Raw genomic sequence first — 24,329 nt, 5'->3', positions numbered from 1 at the left:
AAATCCAAGAGAGCAGAGCTGGCCAGACACTAATGACCAGAGAGCACAATAAAAAAGGCAGTTTCAGAGCCTGCCTGGCATCAGACAGCTCCTACCTACAAAAGCAAGCGAGAAATTCTCACAGAGACAAGAGAAAGATTGTAGGTTTGCTCCTGAGTGATGGACTAGATATGACCTAATAGGTATTTGCCATCTCTTATTTCTGGGGCTCTTATCCAAGAACAAACAGCAAGAGAACCATGAAAAATCAGCCCTGTTGGATCTGGAGTTCTGCCTTGACAAGATATAAAGCTCATTCATAGATCTGACTGTGCTCATGAGACTGCAGTTCAACTCCTGCTGCTAGAGCAAGGGGAGGGGGAAGGAAGATAGAAAGGGGTGAGTGGGAAGGAGGTGGAAGATCTGGGTTGTGACTATAATAGCTACAGTAATTAGAGTGTTTCCAAGCTGCTAGAGAAGTCTTCAGAGCAGAGAACTAAGATGAGAAATAGGAAAAGGAAAAAAAGCATGAGGAAGCAAACTACTGACTGCTAAGAAAGTATATGGTGCTTTGTGAACTATTTAAAACAAACAACTGTGATGGTTTCATATGGGAAAATAAAGAAGTTTATATTCTTTCCCAAAAGTGGATACTAAATAATAGGCACTCACTTACAGTTAGGTTTGAAACTAGGTTTAAGCAGATTCTTGCAAATGTTCTTGTCTTTGCAGTGGTCCACAGGCCCTGGCCTCAGAGTCACACCTTTTGCCTCCCTTTCCTCTAACTCAATCTGTCTATATATCTACCTACCTACCTAAATCTGCCTCTCTCTCTGACAAACAGGTCAGAACCTTCACTGCACTTGGAAAAGCGATTTACTCTAACACAGTTAACATCACTTATTTCTCTCCAATCACCTGTTAACACCCTGTGAATTTGACTGACTGTGTGTGTGTGTTTCAATAGGAACACACAACCTGTCAGCCTAATACAAAAAATGACTGGAGGGCACTAAAAAAGTCAGATAATAAACATCAAGTCACTTGCTTATAAATTTTGGGCTCTTTAGCACTGCCTACTATAGTGACATGAACATGTGAAAGAAAAATAAAATCATATTAACAGAACGATGATAACTTATAAGAAAAACCTGGAAATTTGCAGAAAACTTCAAAATAGAAAGTCCTCCTCCAAGTTACAGAAAATGTTGTACTTGGTTTTAAGAAAAATATTTAGTTGAGATATTTCTTTAACATAATTTGGCTCTGTGGTGATGATTTGACTCTAACACGTGATGTTCATCTTAATGCCAGGGAAAAGAATTTTATAAAAGGTGCTGGAAGAAACTAAAAATGGAATAAAACAAACACCTGAAGAGATGCAAACTTCGTGTGGAGAATTAAATTCATAAAATAAAAACATACGCAAATTTCTGGAATAAGGCATGTTAGATAGACCTAACACAAAGTCAATTACATCCTTCGCATAAAACCTGCTGGGTATCCTCCCAGTGGGCTAAATCTTTTTCACCACACTAAAAGCAAAGAATTTTCTCCTTCCCATTTTCCTCTAATAAACAAGTACTAGAAACACTGAATTAGCACTATTTCCTTCCCATTCATAAGGCATAAAGCCAGAACTCATAAAATACAATAGGGCCTTCTAGGACCATGTCTGAAGCAAGCTACTCAGTAATCTAAAAGAAACACAGAGAAAGAAGGATCTCTTTTCTCTATTCCATTATCATCTCACTAACAAGCCAGTATTAGCCATTAAAAAATGTGAAACAAAGAGCAATTTCACACGTATGAACTGAACCTAAACCATGGAAGACCAAGTATTTTCTTGTCACTGTGGCATTTGATTCTTTAACCACCTGCTCAATAATCCCTCTTCAGCTGCACAGCTGCTGCCAATTCCACATGCCTGGCTAGGCAGGTGCTTTGGTGAATTACCTGTTCCCTAGTGAAAAGTGTCCTTCACTGACACTTAGTGGGCCCAGAACCTACCAATCAGCATCGCTTATCTTCATTTCGTCTGTCACAGCCAACTATTATGAGAAAGATCATGAAGGCATACTTAGTATACTATGTGATTTTGTATTTTGTGTTTTTTGTTGCTGTTGTTCTTTGTTTTTTAAAGGAAGCTGATTTTTAAAAATCAAGTAGAAGAGAGAATTCGGCTGGTGAAAAAAAATCTGGCCACACAACATAAGGCTGCCTTATCTCAGAGTGGCTCCATCTGTCTGGCAGTATTCCCATTCATGACCAGTTTTCCACAAGGGAAATCACAATTGCTTAGCTCCCTTTGGAGCAAGAGAAAGTGGCAATAGAAGGTACTACAGTACCCGCCAGTAATGAGGGAGCAGAGCAAGAACTTCTGGAGACCATGCATCATTCCTGTATTTCTTAAGTCTCCATGGCTGAGCCTAGGCAGTGGTGTTCCCAGTCCAATAAATAAGGAGTGGCACTTCCACTTGACAGAGCAATCAGTAAACCCCTCAACAAATTATCCTGTTCCAGTCATTTAGTTGCTATATGCTAATTGCAACATAATTACTACCAGGAGCCAAAATTATGCTTCCATATCCTCACACAAAAAAAGCGCTAATCTGTCCAGCTATCTAGACTCCTCACAAGGAAACATTTTATACCAAGAAGTTGGGGGCGGGGGCGGGGACATGGATCCAAAGTGCTCTCTGGAAGATGGTCACAATCAGAAGACTCGGAAAACACCTTGTGGCAAGGGCTCAAATCTGAAACCACTGAATCTAATCAGAGCAAATTTAATCTGAGGCTTCTGCCTTCACTGTCACCTGACAGGATTCAGAAATGAATGCCAACAGCCCAACAGCAAAAAGCTTTGGAGTCAGTATAGCTGAAGCTTCACTCTGAGACCTAGGCCAAATAAGAGTTGGAAATAGTCTAAAGACAGACAATACCTCTAGTAAGACCGAAGACAGTTCTGTCATCCGGAAATATAAAGGTCAGAACCCATTCCCTCCTAACAAAGCCCAACACCTAAATAACAAGCCATCATTTTAAGAGACTCGTTGAAATAAAGAAATGAGGGGGGCAACACAGACTCTCAGCACCTCAGAAAGACCTTTAGTAAAACTGAAGGCTAAAGTTTCTATTCAACAATACCCTATAGGAAATGGTTGGCTATTGTATACACAGGGTATTGTGAACAACTGCCCTCTTATGAGTTTGATTTCTAATCTTTTAAGTTTTCTTTAATGTCCTAAATGGAAATCTCATTTATACCTCCAAATTATTTTTTACCTAATAGTACTATGTGGGGAAATCTATGAGATACACACAAAAAAACAGTTCCTTCTAGCTTGGTCTCATCCTTCTATCATTAATAACCTCCAGGACTTCAAATGATTCTTTCGCAATGTTCATCTCTTTGACAGATTTCTCCCTAATAAAGAGGCAGATATGGACTTTCTGCATAATGAGCAAGTCACCTCCTTTCATTAGAATTAAAATAAAGATGAAAAGGAAAGGTGTTTTGTTTCCACAGCCCTTGACCGGATAGGTAAATTCTGTGGCTTTTTTGTTGTGCAATTACTACTGACCAGGAAGTCACCTCTAAAAAGGCAGTAGGTCCTTGACTCCCTATCTTAATGCTACACAGGTTTTTAGTGATATTCCTAAACAAATAAACAAAAATCATTGTATGAGTGTCCCATCTCTATAAAAACAATTAAATATAATGGTTCAAACAAGAGTAGAAACCTCCCCTTGGAGGTCTGACATAAACATCAAGGTTGAGTCTCCCAGACACAATTCCTTCACAACTTAGTATAGGCTAGCCAAAGAGGCAGGCACAACATGGCTGGCATGCCCTATTCTTCTGAAAAATGTGTGCCAATGAGCTCTGCATTGTTCCTCACTCAAAAAGAAGAGCCTTTCTGTCTGGCCTCCTCCAATGGCAAGCCCCAGTCTGGAAAAGGAAGAAAATGGCACTGAGGAGCCTGGGAGATGGAGCATATCCAAAGCTCTCAGACAAGACTTGAACCTATGACCTTCACTGTGTACACAATAGGCGGGTGAGAGGGACCGGTTTATCTCTGCAGCAGCAGTTCTCAGCCCTGGGGTAGCACTCCCGATAAAATGACACGACTATTGTGTAGCAGCAGAACAGTCATCTCCTCACAACTGCCTAAAACAGCACTCCCTCCCCCAAGACAAAGCAGCAGGGGTGAAATTAACTCAAGGCTGCAGAGCAAAGCCTAATACAGAAAAGAGAGGCCTGTGGGGGACTGGGGACTCTCCTCAACCCCTGGGGCTCTGGACACATGGCTGGAAATAGACAGGTTTTCTCCCCCATCTTTCCCACTCTCATTAGGTAGGAAGCTGTTTCTTAGAGAATTTAATCATTTGTGATTTGTTCAGAAATATTCTCCCTAAAGGGCTCTGATCTCTACCCTGTGTGAGCCTAATTCCTAGAAGCTGAAATGACTGTTTGCTGCTGCCTGTTTCACAAACACACATTAATTGGTCAGATGTGTCTCCTCCTCCTCTACCCCAGAGGGAGGAAGGAGAATCTGAGTACAGCACAGAGATGATCCAACCGTAATTACACATAAAGGGAAAAGAGGGCAGCACGGGTTTTCCAAACAGGACAGGGTCACAAACCCTCCTGGGGGGTACAAGGATAGCAGTTAAGGTCCAGGCCCTTGGATCCCTCCATCTTGAAGAAAAGGACAGGAGTAAATGTGACCCGAAGACTAGAAGGAGCACACACCCACAACGTACTTACTGCACACCCCCAGCCACCTTGCTCCCCCTTCCTGGGCCACGCACACGTCCTGTTCCCAACCCTTCGCTCTGATATCCCCTAACTCCCTGACTAGCCCCAGTTGCCCTGGGCTCCCTCAAGATACCCAGGCTGGCCTCTCAAACTCTCTGGCCCGTCCCCACAACCTGGCCCGACCCTGATCCCCTTTCGGGCACCCCTACCCTCAGCCTGAGCCGGCCTCCGCCACGCTTTGAACTTCACCCCGCGCCCCTCGACGCCCCCTCCCCCAGCCACGCAACGACCCCCCTCCCCCCAATACACACCTTCCCCTCGCTCCGCCCCGACCCCCCAACCCCCACTTCCTCTGGCAGGCGCCGCGGCCCCTGGACCCCTCAGCGCCGCCGCCTCACTCCTCCCCCAGCCACCGCTCCACACAAAGCTCCGGACTCACCGCGCGGCCGGTCCCGGGAGCCGCCACCTCCGCTGGCCCGGGGCTCCGGGCCGTAGAGCCGCTGCTGCTACGGGGCCCAGGCCTCCATCCGTTCCCGCGGCCCCTCCCCCCCACCCCACCCCGCCTCCGCTCCGGCTCTCCGCCCCCTCCCCGTGCCGCTCCACCCCGCCCGGCCGGTGCCGCTGTGTCCGGGGCCGCGGGTCCCTCAGCCGCCTCCACCGCCGCCGCCGCCGCCGCCGCGATCCGGGACAACCAGGGCCGCCTGGAAGGCCCGGACGCCGGATTACCGGGCCCTCGGATCCGGATTCCAGGCTGGTGTGGAGTCTGGAGCAGGAGAGCGCGGGGGAAACCCGGAACCTGGATAGAGGAGCCAAATCCTGGGTCTCGGAATGCGCGGTCACACGGAGCCAGGATTAGAGAGTCTGCTCTGGGAATGCTGGAAAACCCGGCGGGCCGGTTAAAACAGAGATAAATTCGAAGAAACCTGGATCGGAGAGCTCGAACCTAACGCTCTTTCCTCGTGGAAAGAACTCTCGCTGGACCAGACTTCCTCGCAGAGAGGTCTCTGGGGAAGTATCGTATCCTAAATACAGAAGACAATGCTGTAGGTGTCCTTCAACCGCGGGGGAAGGGCCATAAGGTGTCTGAACGTAAACATCCACAAAGAGAAGAGCACACACAGCTTATGATGGTTTCGTTCATTTTTACCCCCTGGTTCAGCAAAGTATGAAACCCCTAATTTTTTTATCTTTTGTTCTCCAGTTTCTTGAGAATTACCATTTGTTTTCCTCCCCAACGTACCCATTTCTAATCCTTTTATATCCCTTTCACCTCATCATCCTGTCACCAAATCTTATTTTTATTTTCTAAACGTCTTATTCTGGCCTTCTACCCACCATTCTAACGATTGAAACTTTTCTTTCCTTATCTGTCATTCATCTCTGATTGCCCAGCACGCTACCTAGTACACAGCAGGCATTTAGTCCATGTTTGTTTAAGTGAACCCTCCCACCCATCTCTCACTTGTGAAACATACCGTTCAGGACCTCCTCCCTAAGCCTCCCACCTCCTTCCATAGCAAACAAATTTTTCTTAATTATCAAGACTCTCCACATTTTAGCCCCTATTATGTCCTTACTGTGTCCTTGACCATCTTAGTCAGCTTTGCAGTTTTTATCTTTCCTTACTTCCCCTAGTATGTGACTTGGGGATAAAGCCAGGTCATAAAATCCCCTTACACTCCATCTCCATACACAGACAGGGATGTGTGTTTGGGGTAGGGGTGATGGCTAAAGATGAGAACTAAATCTGTCTGGCCTAGGAAGAATAATCTGCCTTTGGTCCACCAATATTCAGCTTGTTCTAGGGCAGTGCAACAACAGAACTGATCTCAGGTGACAGCACACTTCCGATCTGTACTGGGTGATGTTACAATGGAGAATTCACCACTGGGCACGTAGAGAAAGTAGAGTTTATTTAGTATTTTAGACTTAAGTGTGCCTTAATTAAGGGTTAACACTTGAATAGTCATCTCCCACTGAAGAGCATGGCTCTACTTACTGGAAACTAGATGGCAAAAATAGGAAACAAAGTAAACAATCCTACAGTGGACCCCAACTTTAGCCAGAAAAACGTCTTTAAGCCCAGAAGAATCACTAAAAATTTTCAAGTGATTGATGTCCTGTACAATAAAAGAGTCTTAAGTTTTGACTTTCTGTTCCTCTAGAACAGAGGTTGGCAAATTATGACCCACAGATTAATTCAGGCTCACCGCCTGTTTTGGTATGTCCAATGAGCTAAGAATGGTTTTTACATTTTTAAATAGCTAAAAAATAAAAAATATTTTGTGATGTGAAAACTATATGAAATTCAAATTTCAGTGTCTATAAAGTTTTATTGGCTCATAGCTATGCTCATTTATATATTACCTTCGGATGCATTTGTACTACAACAGCAGAGCTAAATAGTTGTTACAGATTATATGGCCTATAAAGCCTAAATATTTGCTACCTGACCCTTTACAGAAAAAGTGGTTGACCCCTGCTCCAAACAAACACTATCTGATAGAATTTTTTACAAAGTTGAAAATGTTCTATATTTGCACTGTCCAATTCAGAAGTCACTAGCCACATCTGGCTATTTGAGCACTTGAAATATGGTAAACATGACTAAGAACTGAATTCTTAATTTCAATTAAATAACCACATGTGGCTAGTGGCTATCATATTACACAGTACAGATCTAGACTCTGCTCAAATCTCCTGTAATTACACTTTTGTCCCTTGTCCCAACATCTCAGTCCCTTCCTGTGACACACCTCTCTATGGATCCTCAGTCCCATTCCCTGTCCCCTACCCTTCCCTGGCCCTATTTGACTCCAAGCCGGGGTACAACATTTACTTAGTTTTCTTTGTGGATTCTCTATGTCACAACTGACCAATTTTCACCCCATAAATTAATCCACATTATGTGCACACAAATAAATGGACATTCACACAAGTTTGAGTCAGAGGATGGCACTGTGGCTTGGTTCTTTCTTCTCTGCATAAGAAAAGTAGAAAAGCCCTCCAAATTGAAAGATCCTTTGTTCCTGCTAGAGCCTGTGATATGGATCACCTCCCTCCAAACACATTCACAGAAGCTGAGAACAGCAGATGTGTACTTGCTATTTGAATCTGAAGGAGAAAACATCCTTCATCACAGGACTTTCTTTCCTTCCCCCAGGCCTAATAAACTGAAGTTAGCTGATTTCTGTAGTTTAATAGATGCTTGCTTTTTTACTGACCTTTTCTTGCTGGGCAAAAGAACAACCCCCAGACTGTCTTGGTCTTGGGCAAGGAGCTCTAGCAAAGGCATTAAAAAATTAACCAAAGTAAATGAAACCCACATAAATGAGCTTTAGTAGAGATAGTATTTAAAATGGAAAGGGATTCAGGGTTATAACTCTTAAAAGCCATAACTTTGTAATTATGTGTACAAGTAATCTTGGAAGTTTAAATTTTTCATACTACTCCCTAGGGGAAAAAAAATGGGTTTTTGTACATTTCCAGCTTATAAAGCAAAGGGGGGGGGGGGTCACGTAGTTCTCTTTCTCCAGAATATAGCAAGCAAAATTTAAAAACCCTCACTTCATTTCAAACATCTGACTAAAAGGCTAAACCCTCCTGAATCCTGACAGAGAAAGTCTCTGGTTTCATATATACAACTGAAACTGAGTCTTGCCTAGAAAAACAAAAATAAAAACGCTGAATCCTTTAGGTACAATATAAATTGGGAGCAACTGAACCCAACCATCCTAAAGGGGGCGCAGGTATGTAGGCCGCAAAAGAAAACCAGCTCAGAAATATGAAACTTCCCTCAGGCCAAGTTGTCCCAGAGTTACACGGTCAGTGCAAAGTGCTGTAAAGCACTGAAAGGCTATTCCTTGGCAAGTTTGTACTCAGGCTAAGAATTTCCACTAGACTTTAAATTATGCCATTCATCACCGAGGAACAGAGGGCCAAACTACCCTCATGTCTCTCCCACACTTCCTCTCGGTGTCTCTGCAAATAAAAGAGAGACCTTATACCATCACCACGTGAACGAAAGACAGGCTTTCATAGTCTAACCATGAAAAGTCGAAGTTTTCAAGTTACTCTACCATTTACTCATGCGGCTCTAGCAGCAAATTTTGGACGCCAAGGTAGGTTCTTGTAAACTTTGTAAGATTCTTGTAAACTTTCTTATCATGGCACACAAAATGGTTGCATAACCTGAACTCTTGCAGCTCCTGATGTGTTTCTCTTTATGCTTGCCCATACAATCTATCCAGGTGGAAAAAATCAATCTAGACTCTTCCGTACTCAGGCTGTCATTCAAATGAAAAGGCAGATAAACTTTTTCTTTTCCCCTCCCTAGGCTCTTTACCTCCTGCCTTTTACCTTTATTTTGCTATTAAGAAACCAGACAATTCCAGCACAGAATTCAAGGTGCTATTGCTTGGTAAACTATTAACTGCATAGTGAACCCAGGATGGCTTCATCAACAGTACTAGGGTTTGTAGCAGGCTCAAAAGATTTTCTTTTGCCCTAAAGAAGTACCATTAGCTGTCCTTTCCACTTTCTCCACAGAAGTTGAACTGGAAAAGAAAATAAAATACTGCACGTTTGCATCACCAGAGCAAGAATCGAATGGGTTTTCCCTGGGAATCCAGAGTGATCAGGCCCCCACAAAGCCAGTGCCTTGAGCGATGCAACAAGCGGGGTTCACAGTTGAGTGAACATCAATGCATAATGAGTGGAGGCATTTCAATACAAATAAACGCTGAATATGAAGGATTAAAGAAAGGGGAAATTAATCTTTTTCATAACACAGGGCACTTTTTTCTCTCCCTCTCGCTCTCTTTTTTAAGTCATGCACACAACTGCTGGAGTGAATCCAACTTCCCCAGTGTGGTGGTGCTGCTTTATAAAAAGCAGAACATACACATTTAAGACCATGAATTTCCTGAGGATGCCAGCAACTAAGATTCTGACAGCTCTTCTGAACAGCCTCAGAAAAAAAGTACCTCACTAAGTGGGGCTAGACTGACTAGTAGAAATCTCATTTCAGACCAACCTCCTATTTTTCCAAAGCTCATAGCTTCCTGGGGTATGGATGATTTAAAGGGTTTGGTTTCAGCATTTAGGGGTATTTGGATGCATTTACTAAAGAGATTTTTTTTTTTTCAGTTTTTTCTAACTGCCCCATCCAAGTGTTGCTTTTGCAAAATCAACAAAATAAATAGGGCAGTTTCATGCTGCTTTAGCAGGTGGTTCCATCTTCTCCCAGTCTGACCCTCTTATGTCCTATGTCTCAAACCAAAGAACAAAGTGGCAGCACCTCTTCAGGTTATTTAAATTAAAAAAAAAAAAAAATCTGCCAACAAAGATCATTCAGCTTTGAAGACTATTAATTTCAAGAGATGTTGGACTAGAACAGAAAACTTGTTAAAAAAACTTTTTGTGCCATCACAAGTTTGTATCAAACACAGGATTCCTCAGACATCCACATACTCTATCAGCCTATCATTTTGAAAACATGAAACAAACAAAAAAAACCAAAACTTTTAAATTCAAGTGGTCCCTCAAAAAATTGTTAACCTAGGTTAAGAATTTTCCTAACTACAAATCTAAGCCTCAGAGAGGAAAGTTATTTCCAACTTGTTCCTTTCTCTTCTAATACCACTCTGAAAAAAAAAAAAATGTCAAAGACCTAGAATTTTTAAAATAGGTTTTTATCAATAGTGTATTCAAAGATTTCGACCCATTACATAAAGAATCCCACTCTTTAAGAAAAATATACAAGTTTTGGTAAGAGTTTAAATTCTGAGAGATTCAAGCCTGATGCTAAGCCTTGAGGTTTCCACTGCTTCATTTCCAAAGGACCAGTAGATAACCATTTTAGCACACAAAACTGCACTATGCTGTATAGTTCTTTTTCTCCTCCATCAGACAGCTTTATTCTGCTTCATTAACCCCTTCTTTGCTCCTTGATGGATCTTGGAATCCAGTTTCCCTGTAAAGGAGAAAAAGAAGCCTCATTATTTACTTTTTATATTTGCAATGCAAATCTTTCATGGCCTCCCAGGTCTTCTGGTTACTATGTTCCTGTCACATTCAATTATCTTGCTTCAGGACTCAGACACTTTCAAACTTTCATTCTGTAAGAATGGGAAGCAGTGGGAACACTGGATAGAGATAGAAAAGCATGCACACAAACTCATTACAATGAGTATTCGCCTAAAGAACCAAAGTTAATACTTCTAATTTTGCAGCTACTAGAAAAGAAACATTATCTTTTCCAGGGTATCCGATGCTAAGGCAAGGTTTTAAAGAACAAATATTTATATACATATATGAAGGTATTTCACACAGTGGGAACCCATTCCTCTGACCTGTTAACTGGCTGAGTATAATGCATAAACCTTTCTCACAGTGAGAAAAGCTGTTCAATTCACCCTTTTCTTGCCTCAGATTTAATAGGGGGAGTGACCTGAAACAGTGGAATAGAATCTACATGAATGCTCTACTGATAAAGGGCGCCTATCACCAGTTAAGAAGGGCAAAGGTCATGGGCTGTATGACTATTCGGAGTGTTAGTTAGAAAACAAGCAACCTTCCTGTCCTAGGTGACCCTAGTGAGAGGTTCTTCACTGATGTGGTCTCCGACCTCTGACTCCTCAGATCTAACAGGATAAAGTTGGGTTCAGTGGTAGCAGCAGCCTTATGATTCATTCATCTCATGAAGAGAATCTTAACAGAATTCGTCTCTCTAGTCTGAAAACAGACCTTGAAGGTTGCATTCTTCCCCTCAAAAAGTATCATTTAAGTCAATAGTAATGCTGATGCTGGAAAAGGAGAGTTCAGTTGAACCTCAGTACTTAAAAAAAGAAAAAAAAGTTGAAACAAAATAAGGAGACTCCCTGTAAGGAAAGTAAAGTGTGCTACAGGCCCATACGAACAACCAATGCCCCTCACCTGTTGTCATATTCATTTGTTGCAGCAATCAAGTATAAGAGAAAGAGCACTGGACTAGGAGTCAGGAGACCCAAGTTCTAGTCCACCCTTGTCTGGTATTAACTAGCTGTATGACATGGGCAAGTCATTGTCTCTCTGGACTTCGATACCCTCATTTGTCCAATTAGGAATACATGTCCTGATGACTGCACAAGTGATTGTGAGAAAATCACCTAGACCTAACAAGTTTTCCTGTTTTCTTAAGTTCCCCGTTCCCCCAATCTCTCTAGAGATACACATGCCTCTGGAATAACATTGCTCCCTTTCCTGGACTTCCTCAGAAACCATCAATAAATGATACTTTAAAAATGCCATCCCAATAATCACAATGCTGTTGATTTTAATTTGGGCTTCAGAGCACAGAGTATTCCCAGGAATTTAGGAGTTCTTTCATCCCGCAGGCTGCCTGGCTAGAAGTCCAAACATGTGCCAGCAATTCTGGCAAAGAGCCCTATTACAAGGCAAGTTTGCCTTTGTAACACTACCAATAGTGACTGCCAAATGGTAGGTGCTCGATAAATGTTTTCACCAAGTTAATTAAAGAAGGTAGACACTAAAAATTTCAAAACCTTTACATCATAAGGACTACCTAAGTAAACAAAAATAGACATGAGACAAACAGAAGACTACCCATTTTAAAGGTGGTGGCACCAAGAGGTCTAAAGAGGTATTGTATCTCATTCAGCTTTTTAGAACAAGCCAGGACAGAATTTAGAATTCTATCTAGGACTCCAGACTTCTGTTCTCTTTATTGAATAAGTTAGAACGACCAGGTCCCAGTTTTATCTGAGACTATCTAGCTGTATAACCTGGGGAAAGTCACCTAGTCAGTCTTGTCATTAACTTTTTCAATGCTAAGAGGAAATTATACTACATAGTACGGAAGGCCCTTCTAGCTCTATGATATTGTGCCCTAAAAATAAAATGTAATGTAAATTGGAACTTGTTTCTGAAGCAGTAAGATAAAAAGCAGAAAACCTAGAAGAACAGAAAACCCATAAGCAGAAAGATCAAGTAAAATAAAATTTCTGTAAACCTGTTTACTCAACTGAAAAGTGAAAGGAAAAATTCCTACTTACAAAGTTGTTGGATTACAGCTTACATTATTATACCAAGCACTGTGCTAAGTATTTTACATACACTAAATCATTTAACCAAATAACTAATTTAAATAATATATGTTAAAGTGCTTCATATGTTCATAACTTTTTTGAAAAAGGGTAGTCATTTATGCTGAGACTTGATGTGTTTCTTAGTTACAGTCTCAGTTTTAATTTACCATATAACTGTAGGCAAGTCTTTTAACTATATTTCAGATTCCTGATATTCAAAAAAGTGGCATTACCTTCTTCACACTCTCAAAGCTTCACTGTATAAGAACATTCCAAGTATAATTTTCAGATAACTCCATTCTGACTATAAAGAAACCTCAAGTGAGACCACATAAGGCAAGACCAACTCATCAGAGCAAAACATTCAGTGGTAGGCAAACTAAGATCTGGCTTCAATGATGACGTCATAAAATGGAAAACTAATAGGAGGGAGATATAGAGCAATAAGGCTTTTCAGTGCATTCCCAGGGATTCGGAAATTCTTTCATCTCATATGCTGCCTAAAAAAACCATACATGTGCCAGCAATCTGTGAGCTCCTTACAAATAAGGATTTCTTTGTATCTCTAACATCTATCACAGTGACTGCCAACAGTGGCAATTCTTGGGCCAGCAGTGGGCAATGAAGGCCAGGGATTAGAGCTTCCTGCATGAAGAAGTAGTCACCATGGCTGCCCTTGGATTGCAGGAACTATGAACTCTGAGTTCTAGTTCAGCCTAGTCTTTCAAGACTTGGAATCTAGGCAGTTAACTACAGTAACATACATTATACTCTCTTAAAAGCAGAGTGATAATGCTTAGATTCTATATTTCCCCCAATAGCTTTACATTTAGTACCTACAGCATTTCAATGTAAAACCACATCCTCAATCATGGTGCCTAAAAGAAAATCAAATGCCTGTGCAACAGATGGGCAAGAAGTTAAAAGGAGAAAAAGTATTTGCCATCAATCGATATAACTCTCATTGGGATTCTCATATGCTTTACATAAGATATAAGGCAGTATTCGCATGAGTTTATAGACCATGTAATTCATTTAAAGTAAAAAGATTCCTTTATCTCTTTGAACATTCAAGCTATATATTCTATTGCACTTAACTTTTTTGCACTTCCTAATTTGAACAGACACACAGCCAAATGGTATCATTTTATACATTGCTCTTTTCTGAATTATTTCAATTTCTAGAAACACGGTTATCCCCAGGTCAGGGAAGCTCAAGTTTACATGTCCAAAAACATAAATCAAAATATATATTTTTAATTTAAGGCATATATGTGTGTGTGTGTGTATATGTATGTGTATATATATACATGATACAACTTATAAATGGGTTGTATTTTGAAAGTTTATTTGCAAGTCAGAAGTTTAGAATATATTTCTCATAGAACTAATCTATAAAAGGTGGCTTGGTTCCTAAGCCATCACTACCCCTAACCCCACTCCCAAAAATTATTCCATAGGGCTGTAATTGAAGTAGAGTAGTAATATTATTATACTGTGGAACTTAACCACTTAAAGTAACAATGTATCTAGAATAAACTGTGAAGCATTCCAAATTAAGAGTCAAGTATGTATTTTCCCCTGTGGCAGTGCGGTTAAAGACTTTCCCAGTTGTAAACTACTGGAGATAGACCCTATAGCCTAAGGGAAGAAAGTTCTGGCAGAAGTATAACAGTTTTAGAGATGGTAAGATCAAATGAAGGATAGACCCTATAGCCTAAGGGAAGGAAGTTCTGGCAAAGTGTAACAGTTTTAGAGATGGTAAGATCCAATGAAGGATAAAGAGTGAGAAACTTCACACCAGACTAAATCCTCAGGCTGGCTCTCTCTCAATAGTATTTTTATTCTGAGACACACAGGAATTGGAACCTATTCTTTCTTTCTTTTTTTTAAAAATAAATTTTCACTACCTATTGTTTCTGACAAATGTTTTGTCTTATCTGGTCTACCATGGAAGAAGCTGAAGTTTCACACTTTTTATCTAGCCCTGCTGTCCCTGAAACAAGCATACACTCCATTTTGGCTTTTTAAAACTTTTAACTAACAGAAACAATGGGGAAAGACAGAAGGTTGTTAAAATTTGCTCCCAAACAGCCTCACTTCCGCCACCCTTATTAAACCTTATAGAGAAAAAAATGAAGGCAATATATGTACTGTGAAAGTGGATCTCTGGGTAGAGAAAGTACTAAAAACAGAGAAATATCTAAACTCTGTTTACACAGAACATTTTCTCACAGGAGCTCAAGCAGCAGATAAAAACCAAGATAGAGGAAGAAATGAAGAAAAGGTAACTGAGACTAAAGATCAAGGTAGCAGTGGATCTGGGATAAGAGACCAATCACATGTTCCTCCTACTACCAGTGTTGCTATCAGTGCCTGTAGTAAGGCTAGAATGGAATAGAGTAGAAGCAGGTAGAATAACAGAACCAAAAAACAGGGAGAGGAAAAGGGAGATTTAAATCCTATCTAGTGGAAAAGAAGAAAAAAAGAATTTCCAGGGCACTTGGTGACCAGCTGGGGTACAGTCTGCGGTAAATAATTTGTGTAAGTTAAGAGCAACTTACATTCAGATTTTCTGATCTGTAAAAATCTCAGGAACATACATCTCATAAATTATGAGAATTGCCTGAACTTTGTAGTGAATATACATTAATCTAAGTTCATAGCATTTCATTTTGTGATTAAAAGCAGTATTATTCAAAGTGTAGTCAGCTGACCGACGGCATCAGTATCACTTGGGAGAAGGCCTAGGAACCTATTTTAACAGCTCTCATGGTGATTTTTATTTATGTTACAGTTTGAGAAGTACTTCTCTACAAAAAAGATTTATAAAATGGCTACTTGGTCTCCAAGGTATAGGGTGATGTAGGGTTGTGCATAGCTGAAGATAATGCGTGTCCCAGAATCATCCAATTCACACAATGGGGAAAGCAATGTCACAGAGGCACAAAATAGTAACTGACAAGAGCAAATGCGAGAATTGTTGATGTTGTTTTTTAAAAGAAGTTATGCAGGGAGAACACCAGTACATGTTTCTTGAGATTGCTTTGAAATTGAAGAGTCTGCTGTAGTGCTAGACAGAGGAAGAAAAGTTAGGAACTGAAGAAGAGTTGGAAGTTGAAACAGTAAAGTCAACAAGTACTTCCTAAGAAGTAAATATGCAGAGAGTGCTATACTCATAAATACATTAAAGCAAAGTTAAAGAAAAGGAAATCAAGAGGTTTCAAAAACAGGATGAAAAGTAAGGTAGTAAGAGGGTTAGGGCAAAACTCTAGGGAATAGTGGGAGGTGATGCCTCCAAAACAGATACTCAAGAACAGACAATGAAAAAAAATATGTCTTATTCTTAGATTGAATACTGAGGAACAATGAAAAAATGACAATGTTGCCATTGGCACTGGCTTACTCCATCCTTTAATAAGCAGTACAACAGAACAAAGCATATTCTTTTGGCTAACAAATAGAGTTTTAACTGTATTGGGATCCTAAATGACAGTTTAGAGTGATTCACTACCATGCCAGTAACTGTGGAGGAAGGTACACTTTGGAAAGGCTATACTATAGTTAACCTAACATTAAAGTTATCGATAAATATAATTTTACTAATCCTTCAACATTTGAGATTCCATAGAATAGGGTAAAAAAGAGAAATATTTTAAAAAGTTAAACAAGTGAGATGGAAGATAAAAAAAGAAAATCAGACCATCAAAACTTGTGACTTACAGATTTTTGGATTTCCTTTAATTGGAAACTTCACAATCATTTCTTGGGGATTTCTGCAGATGAAAACAAATGGAGAATCCGATTCTTGACTCATGTCTGGATACTGCAAAATGCACAAAATAAAAAGTTCAGGCTAGTTGGGACAAATTTTGAATTTAAAGAAAATCAAAGAATGTCCCAGATTTCACCTCAACATTCTGATGACAGTACTCTTCATTTCACAGTCAGGAAAAAGGATTATGCTCAACAGGCAAGAACAAATCTTTGCCTTTCCCCAGGCCTTAGCACAGTATTCTTATACAGTGTACTGCCTACCATTTCCTGTAATGGAAACAACTGAAAAAAAGAATGCCTGAGATCTTCTTAGAAGAATCAGAACTGACTGTTCCTTTAACGCAAGTGACTGTGAGTTGGGAGATTCAGAGGTCTCCTTCAGGAATATTGCCACCCTCAACCCTCCAGGTTCAACTAAAGCGAAACACTGGAGGATTTAATAAAAATAGAACATTTGTGAAAATTCTGCCAGAAACAGTCAACAGAGCCCTTTTCTCACTAAAGGGAAGGAAGATGATTCATTCTGAAAGGTATGAACATGCAAAGCTGTTTTGCTGGATGTATTCCAGACTTACTTAGGGTGAAAAGGTACATAGTAGAGCAATTCTCAAAATTATTTAGAAGCCTCCTTTGGATTTCTTTATCACAAAACAATGTGAATACTTTGGACTTTCAATCCTTCCGCTAAGACAGCCACAGGACCTAGTAAGACTATGCTGACCACACAATCACAATTTAAGGAACAACCAGGGTTGACAGAAAGTACTCCCCAGCAATGCCCCTTTAATCTGGTGTTTCATTATTTCCTATCTTGGGATGTCTCGTGATTAGTATGTTTGACAAATATGACTCACAGGCTGACTACAACTATGGGTCAGTCTCTATTACCAAAGGAGTCTTTCTCATAGTAATTACCATCAAAAGTATAAAAATTATTTTCCACTCTTATTCACCTGCTAAGATGTGTCCTCTAAATATCGAAGGCTCTAAAGTAGAAACGAAGGTTTCAGTAAGAAAATTCAAGTTTCTCTGTAAGTGGACCTTCTTTACTGACCACTTGTGCTAGGCGATACGTAATTCTGTGCAAAAATCAGAAAGGTTTTAAGCAGCTTTTGGTTCTGCCCACATACCATGACTTTCAGTGTGGAACAGGTATAGCATGTACTTTCATAAACTTGATAATATCAAATATCAGCCACAATTATATTCACAAGCAAGATCAAAATGTTCATGGTAGAAAAGAAAGACTAAAGATGGAAGGGTAAACCCTCTTCTCTCTTTATCCCCTGGATTTTTAGAACTCAAAGAAAAGCAGGGTCCCGCTGTTACTGCTGAGGTGCACAAATAAAACCAGAGGGGGCTATCAAGATCTTTAAACCTAAGTCTACATCGGCCAAAGCAGGAGCAGTCACAATTAACATCTCTTCAATTTTCCTGCTCTCTCTTCTCTGTGTCTTAGAGTGCTGACGCAGAGGACAATGATGCCAGGACTTCACAGCTCTGCTTTTACAAAACTTCAAGCCATTGCGGCCATTCTCTCCTTTTTCATCTTCATCTATAAGTGTTCTCTCTCTACTGGATCAATCCTAGTAACAAACATACTTTCTGTATGTCTGTCATAAATCGAAAACTCTCCAGAGCCCACAATCTGTTCCAGCTACTGCCCCATTTCTCAGATTTCCTTTACAAAAAAATTCATTAAAAGATTATAATATACTACTGCCTCAAATCCTTCTCCTATTTTTTCTTGAATTCACTATAAACAAGCTTTCACTCTCAATGCTCCACCAAAACCATTCTTGTAAAGGTCATCATTCACTTCCACGTTGCTAAATCAAATAGTCAATTCTCAGTTCTTGTTTCAATTGATCTGTAGAAGCTGATAAAATTCTTCTCTTCTGTCTTCTTGAATACCTTCCTCATTTGACTTCCAGGATACCATTCCCTTCCTGGTTTTGCTGCTTTACTAACTGCCTCTCACCTCCCCCTCCTTTAAATGTTGGAGTGTTTCAGGGATCAGGCCTCAGACTTCTTTCTACATTCATACCCTTGGTGATTTCCTTCAGTCTTACAGTTAAAATATAAGGTCCTGGATTTGTAACTATAAGAGGTGATAGATGTTAACTAAACTTATTGTGGTAATTATTTTGCAATATATACAAATATCAAATCATTATGTTGCACATCTTAAACTAATACAATGTTATATATCACTTGTATCTCAATAAAACTGAAAAAGAAAAAAGGTCTTGAAAATGCTTATCATCCACTAGGATGGCTATTACAAAACAAAAGCAAAAAATATGGACAATAATAAGTGTTAGTAAGGATGTGAAGAAATTGGAACCTTCATGCATTGTTTGTGTGAATATAAAATGGTGAAGCTACTGTGGAAAAGAATTTGGTGATTCTTCAAAGAGTTAAACACATAATTACCATATGATCTAGCAATACCACTTCTAGGTATATACTCAAAAAAATTAAAAGCAGAGAGTCAAACAGATACTTGTACACCAATGTTCACTGAAGCATTATTCACAATATCCAACAGTTTCCACAATCCAAACATCCATCAGCAGATGAATGGAGAAACAAAATGCGGTATATACATAGAATGGAATATTATTCAGCCTTAAAAATAAAATTCTGAAACATGCTACAGTATAGACGAACCTTGAAAAATTATGCTAAGTGAAATAAGCCAGACACTAAAGGACAAATACTGTATGAGTCTACTTATATGAGGTACTTAGAATAGGCAGATTCATAGAAACAGAAAGTAGAATCAAGGTTATCAGGGGCTGGAAGGAAGCAGAAAAAAAAATTACCATTTAATGAGTAGAGCTTCTGTTTGGAATCATAAAAAAAGTTCTGGAAATGGACAGTGGTGACAGTTGCATAACATAGTGAATATACTTAATGCCACAGAAGTGTACACTTTAAATGTTTAAAATGGTAAATTTTACGTTATATATATTTTACCACAATTAAAATAAAATTTTTTAAATTCGAGGTGCTAGACTTCCTTCCCAAACCTGCTCCTCTCTTATTCATACTCCTTTAAAATAAATAAATAGCTATTCCATCCTTTCAGTTGTTCAGGCCAACCCTCCCCCACCCCCCACAACCAAACCAGGGGGAAATCCTGTCAACTCTACCCTCAAACGATATCCAATATCTTCACCACTTCTTAAGACCTCCATGGCCTCTTCCCTGGTCCAAGCCATCACAATGTCTCCCTAGTTACCACAATAACCTTCTAATTGGTCTCTCTGTTTCTGCCCTTAACCTCCCTCTTACCTATTTTCAAAACAGCAGCAAGAGCTATTAAAAAAAAAAAAAAATCAGATCATGTCACTCCTCTGCTTAAAACCTCCAATGGCTTTTTATCTCAGTCAGGATTAAAGTCTAAGTCCTCACCATGACCTACAGGTCCCTAGACACTTAGTCTCCCATTTCCTTTCTGATGCCTTTTCCTACTGCTCTCCCCATTTTCACTCTACTCCAGCCACAGTAGCTTTCCTGTTGTTCCTACCTCTGGGTCTTTGCACTTGCCTATTCCCTCTTCCTGGAATGCTACCCACTCCCCACCACGTCCCTAAATACTCACATGGCTTCCTCTCTCTCTTTCTTCAGGACTTTAAAGGTCAACTTCATAATGAGTCTTCTCTGATTATTCTATTTAACACTGAAGCACCAATCACCTCACAAATCTGGCACTCTTAACCACCATCTCCAACCTTATGTTTTTTCTATAGCACCTACTATCATCTGATGCTATATAATTTACTTATTTAAATTTTAAAATTTGGACTCCCCTTGCTAGGATGAAAGTTCCACAAAGGTAAGCATTTTTGTCAAAATTTACTCCTCTTACATCTAGGATCATGCCTGGCACTTAGTTGGGCAATCAATAAATACCTGTTGAATGAAAGAACAACGAATTTACCAACTAGTTCATTAAGGTTATCTTAATAATGATGACTATGTACATGTTGGGAACAAGACATGCTTAGGACTATAACTCTGGGTTAAAGCAGGTGCTACTCTGTAAATCTGTTATCCTTCAAGCTAAATTAAAACTTTTGTGCCTTGGCAAGTGGCCAATAAGGCCCTATGTTTAATAAAAACTACCCTGACATATATTAACAGAGTAAGCTAATGTCAAAGGGAAAAAAAAAGGATGGATAAATGAATAAATGAAAATATAAAACAAGGTTCCTTGGATCCATATTCATGCTTCACAGTAAAGATAAACTTTAAAATCAACTTTTCCAATGCAATTTTAATCCAAGTTTCATGTGAATATCCCTTTCCTCAAACTCTACCACTGAATTTTAAGAGGTTTATAAGAAACAGGGCTGAAAAGCAAAGCAGCCGACAAGGACTAAAGAAGGGTAAGGCCTATGCATTGGTAGAAGGGATTATTTTTCATGGCAAAATATACTAATGCAAAGTCAGCTTGGCAGAACCTTGGTACCTCCAAAAAAGCGTAATCTCTGAGATCATACCCTAGGCACTATGGACCACATTATACACCAACAAGTAGGTCAGAGACTTAAAAGAAAGGAATTTTTGGTCTGAGAGTCAAAAGACTAAAATGCAGCTGACTCAGGGAAAGAATAAATCAAGAAGGGGGTGGTTTGTATTTGTGAAGAATGTGGATAAACTCTGGATGTCATATTCAATTTAGACAGGATACGAGATTAAGGGTCACTGACATAGCACAATAGGGAAGTTAGGGAATGTGGGTTATAAGATCAAGCAAGCAACTCAAAGCAACTACCTCAAAATCAACAAGAGACTCTTCAGAAAGTTGCTGCGGCTCCTGCCTAAGACAACATGACTCTTATCATCTGGTTTCTAGCCTGAAGAGCAGGAGTGGGGGTGCAGTGGGGTGGGGTGGGGCTATTCTTTTTTCATGCCTCATAAGTTTCATAGCTGTCTAACATAATAGCTAATTAACTACTAAATAACCATTCTCATCTCCCCTCCAGAGGGAAACTGTTCACCAGCCATCTAGTTTTTGGTAACCACTACTGATTCAAGACCAAATGGGCATTTTCACCAACTCTGCAAGCCTCCATTTAGTCCTTGTACTGAAATAATCAGTAACTCCTAAACAATGTTACTCTTTACGAATCTCCAGATGACATCTAAATCTTATATCCGTCTCCACAGAACAGCTAAAGCAAATAGTCAAGAAGGAACTCATTGACAGGAACATATATTTGCTGTAGGTTTTCTAGTTTGAACTTTGGGGAACTAGATAGGACATGAAATCAGGCTCTGAAATCTAGTTAGCTTTAAAACCAACTCCAAGTAGACTGAGGTGATAACACTCAGAGAGAAGGAAATGAGTCTAATGAAAAAAAAAAAAAAAGGCCACAAGCATAACAGATCCAAAGAAGCAAATCCTGAAAGCAATTGTGTTCTCTGATAAATAGTTCTTATTTACTTTTACCTTCAAAGCAATTCAAGGTGTTCACAGCATAGCAAGCACCTCAGGCCCCACTGTACTGGAGGATAAAAGTTTTCTCACATTAGAATAACACATGATCATGATACTGGAACTATTACATATTTGGCTGAGGTTGAATACAGATCATGCCAGCTGGCCCAAAGTGAGATAGCTGAACTCCCATGTACTAGCACCCAATTCAAATCACGGACCCAGTATCAAAGACTGAGGGTTTCAGCTCAAGCTACAGAGACAATTCATATTTGCACCACATAAAAATAATAAGAGATAAGTGGTATGCAGCTTGTAGGTCTTATGGCCATTTGTGGAAGATAATCTTGTTGAAGCCACACAACACTGGTCTCCTGGTTCTATCCTACTCACTGCAAAATTTCTACTGTGGCTTTCTGTGCCCTTTAGAATACTATGCTGGAATCTCGATGCTCAAAAGAACCCATCAGGTATATTTTCTGAAATTAACCTCATAGCTTTTCTGCCCTGACTTTATAAGACGTAAATGGAAATCGCCCACTAGTGATAATTTATTTTTGATCTTAATTTTCATACAGTAAGCTTCCATTCCAACTTAAACTAGTGAGAACCAAAATAAAATTGCTCTTAATTACAGATACTACATTGTAAACTTCTTAACCAATGAAGTCTACCCTGGAACTAATACCTCAGAATGCTAAGACTCCTCTAAAGTTAAGGGCTCTGTCAATTTTAGATTGATCTCCTAGTGTCTGGTTTGACTCAACTGAGAATACCTATTCTGAGGCAGATCTCAGAGGATCCTTTGACCTCAGTTGACATATCAAGTTAAGATAGTCATCAAGTAATTTGGCATTATTAACATCAACAATCGAATAACACTTGTCATTTAGAACAGACCAAAATATTTTAAACTGTTCAAATGAAAAATTATAGGGAAACATTTCTCCTTTACCGTTACAAAATAGGGTTCCTTTGTCACAGCTCCTTTATTTTAAAAAGTCATTTACCTTAAAAGAAAATTCTCCTCTCTTACTTTGTATACCCCATTTGGAATAATGGTACTACCATTCACCCACTCATCACAGCCAAAAACCCAACTTTACCCAAGACTTCTCTTTCTCTCACTCTTCATATTCAATCAAATCACCAAGTACTATAGACTTTACTTCCTAAACATTTAAATTGTCTGTTCTTCTTTGATCAACTCAACTGCATTACTGCAGACCTTCATCATGGTTCACTTGGACGATCATGATAATTTCTTAAATCATGTTTTTAGGCTTGCCCCATCCAGTCCATCCTTCCTACTGCTGCCAGGACAATCTTTCTAAAACGCCCGTCTCATTATATCATTTACACAGGTGCTTTCAGAATACAATTCAAATTCCTTTATAATGCATTTAAGGTTGCCTGCCTCTCAATTAACTGTCACCACCTTTATTGCGTACCTACTCTGTGCCAGGGTATATGCTAGGACACTGGAGATAAGGTGAATAACACATAGATGGTGACCACCTAAAGGCACTACACGTGAACATATTTTGAGAGGGTAATTAAAAAAATAATAAAGTAAAAAATAAAATAAATATTAACTGAGTAGCAGAGAGAAGGAAGTGATACATCCTGCCAAGGAAGAAATGGGTAAGATCAGGGGATTTTCTACAGTAAGAAGGACAACTGAGGTGTTATAGAGAATGAATAGGAACTCTCCTGGTGGACAAGAGCATGGAGACATGATATAGGATGATATATTGAGGAAGACAAAACTTCTGCTTTCTTTAGGACTCACCTTTTATAGAAGCTTCCTTAACCCTCTCTACCCTACCTACAGCCAAGCTGAGTCAAGAGTTAGGTCCCCTCCTTTGTGCATTCCTTTGTTCATATGATTATTATTATGGTTGGGTTTTTCTTGTCTCAGTCTCTTCTAGTAGACTTTAAGATTTAAAGTGAATGGAATATCTTGTTAAAACTCTGTACCCTTAGTCTTTAGCACAGTGCCTGGTCTGTGACATGTGGTCAATAAAAATTTGCTCAATGTATGCTTATATGATATTATGAACAATAAAATCTTAAATTAGGAGATAATTTGCCAATCAAGAAGCCTTGAACAGATTATAAGAAGATAGCAAGGCTACAGCAGATTCCTTCTAGATCAAGTAGACTACTTTCTCTTTAAGCCTGGGTTTACTTATAAGTAAAATAAAGGTGTCACGTTAAGTGACTGATTTTACCTACATAAAACTTCCTGCATCTGTCCCCCTCTTATCTA

General features: G+C 39.6%; 2 protein-coding genes across 2 annotated transcripts in view; both read right to left on the bottom strand.

The window, feature by feature from the left end:
* The window catches only part of ZNF609 (zinc finger protein 609), a 178,542-nt gene extending 173,240 nt beyond the window's left edge, over positions 1–5,302 (bottom strand). Inside the window, exon 1 of the mRNA XM_016141065.2 lies at positions 5,181–5,302. The gene's annotated coding sequence lies outside the window, so the exon portion shown is untranslated. The remainder of the gene's footprint in view (positions 1–5,180) is intronic.
* A 5,111-nt stretch (positions 5,303–10,413) lies between these two features.
* Positions 10,414–24,329, bottom strand: part of TRIP4 (thyroid hormone receptor interactor 4) — a 45,093-nt gene continuing 31,177 nt past the window's right edge. Inside the window, exons 12-13 of the mRNA XM_016141075.2 lie at positions 16,552–16,654; positions 10,414–10,715 (exon numbers count right to left, since the gene is read on the bottom strand). Coding sequence (XP_015996561.1) covers positions 10,648–10,715; positions 16,552–16,654 — 171 coding nt within the window. The 3' untranslated portion in view covers positions 10,414–10,647. The remainder of the gene's footprint in view (positions 10,716–16,551; positions 16,655–24,329) is intronic.

This window comes from Rousettus aegyptiacus, unplaced genomic scaffold, assembly GCF_014176215.1.
Source record: "Rousettus aegyptiacus isolate mRouAeg1 unplaced genomic scaffold, mRouAeg1.p scaffold_m13_p_3, whole genome shotgun sequence".
In the NCBI taxonomy this organism is placed as follows: Eukaryota; Metazoa; Chordata; class Mammalia; order Chiroptera; family Pteropodidae; genus Rousettus; species Rousettus aegyptiacus.
The sequence above is the reverse complement of the archived record's forward strand: the minus strand, read 5'-3'. Positions and strand labels throughout refer to the sequence as shown.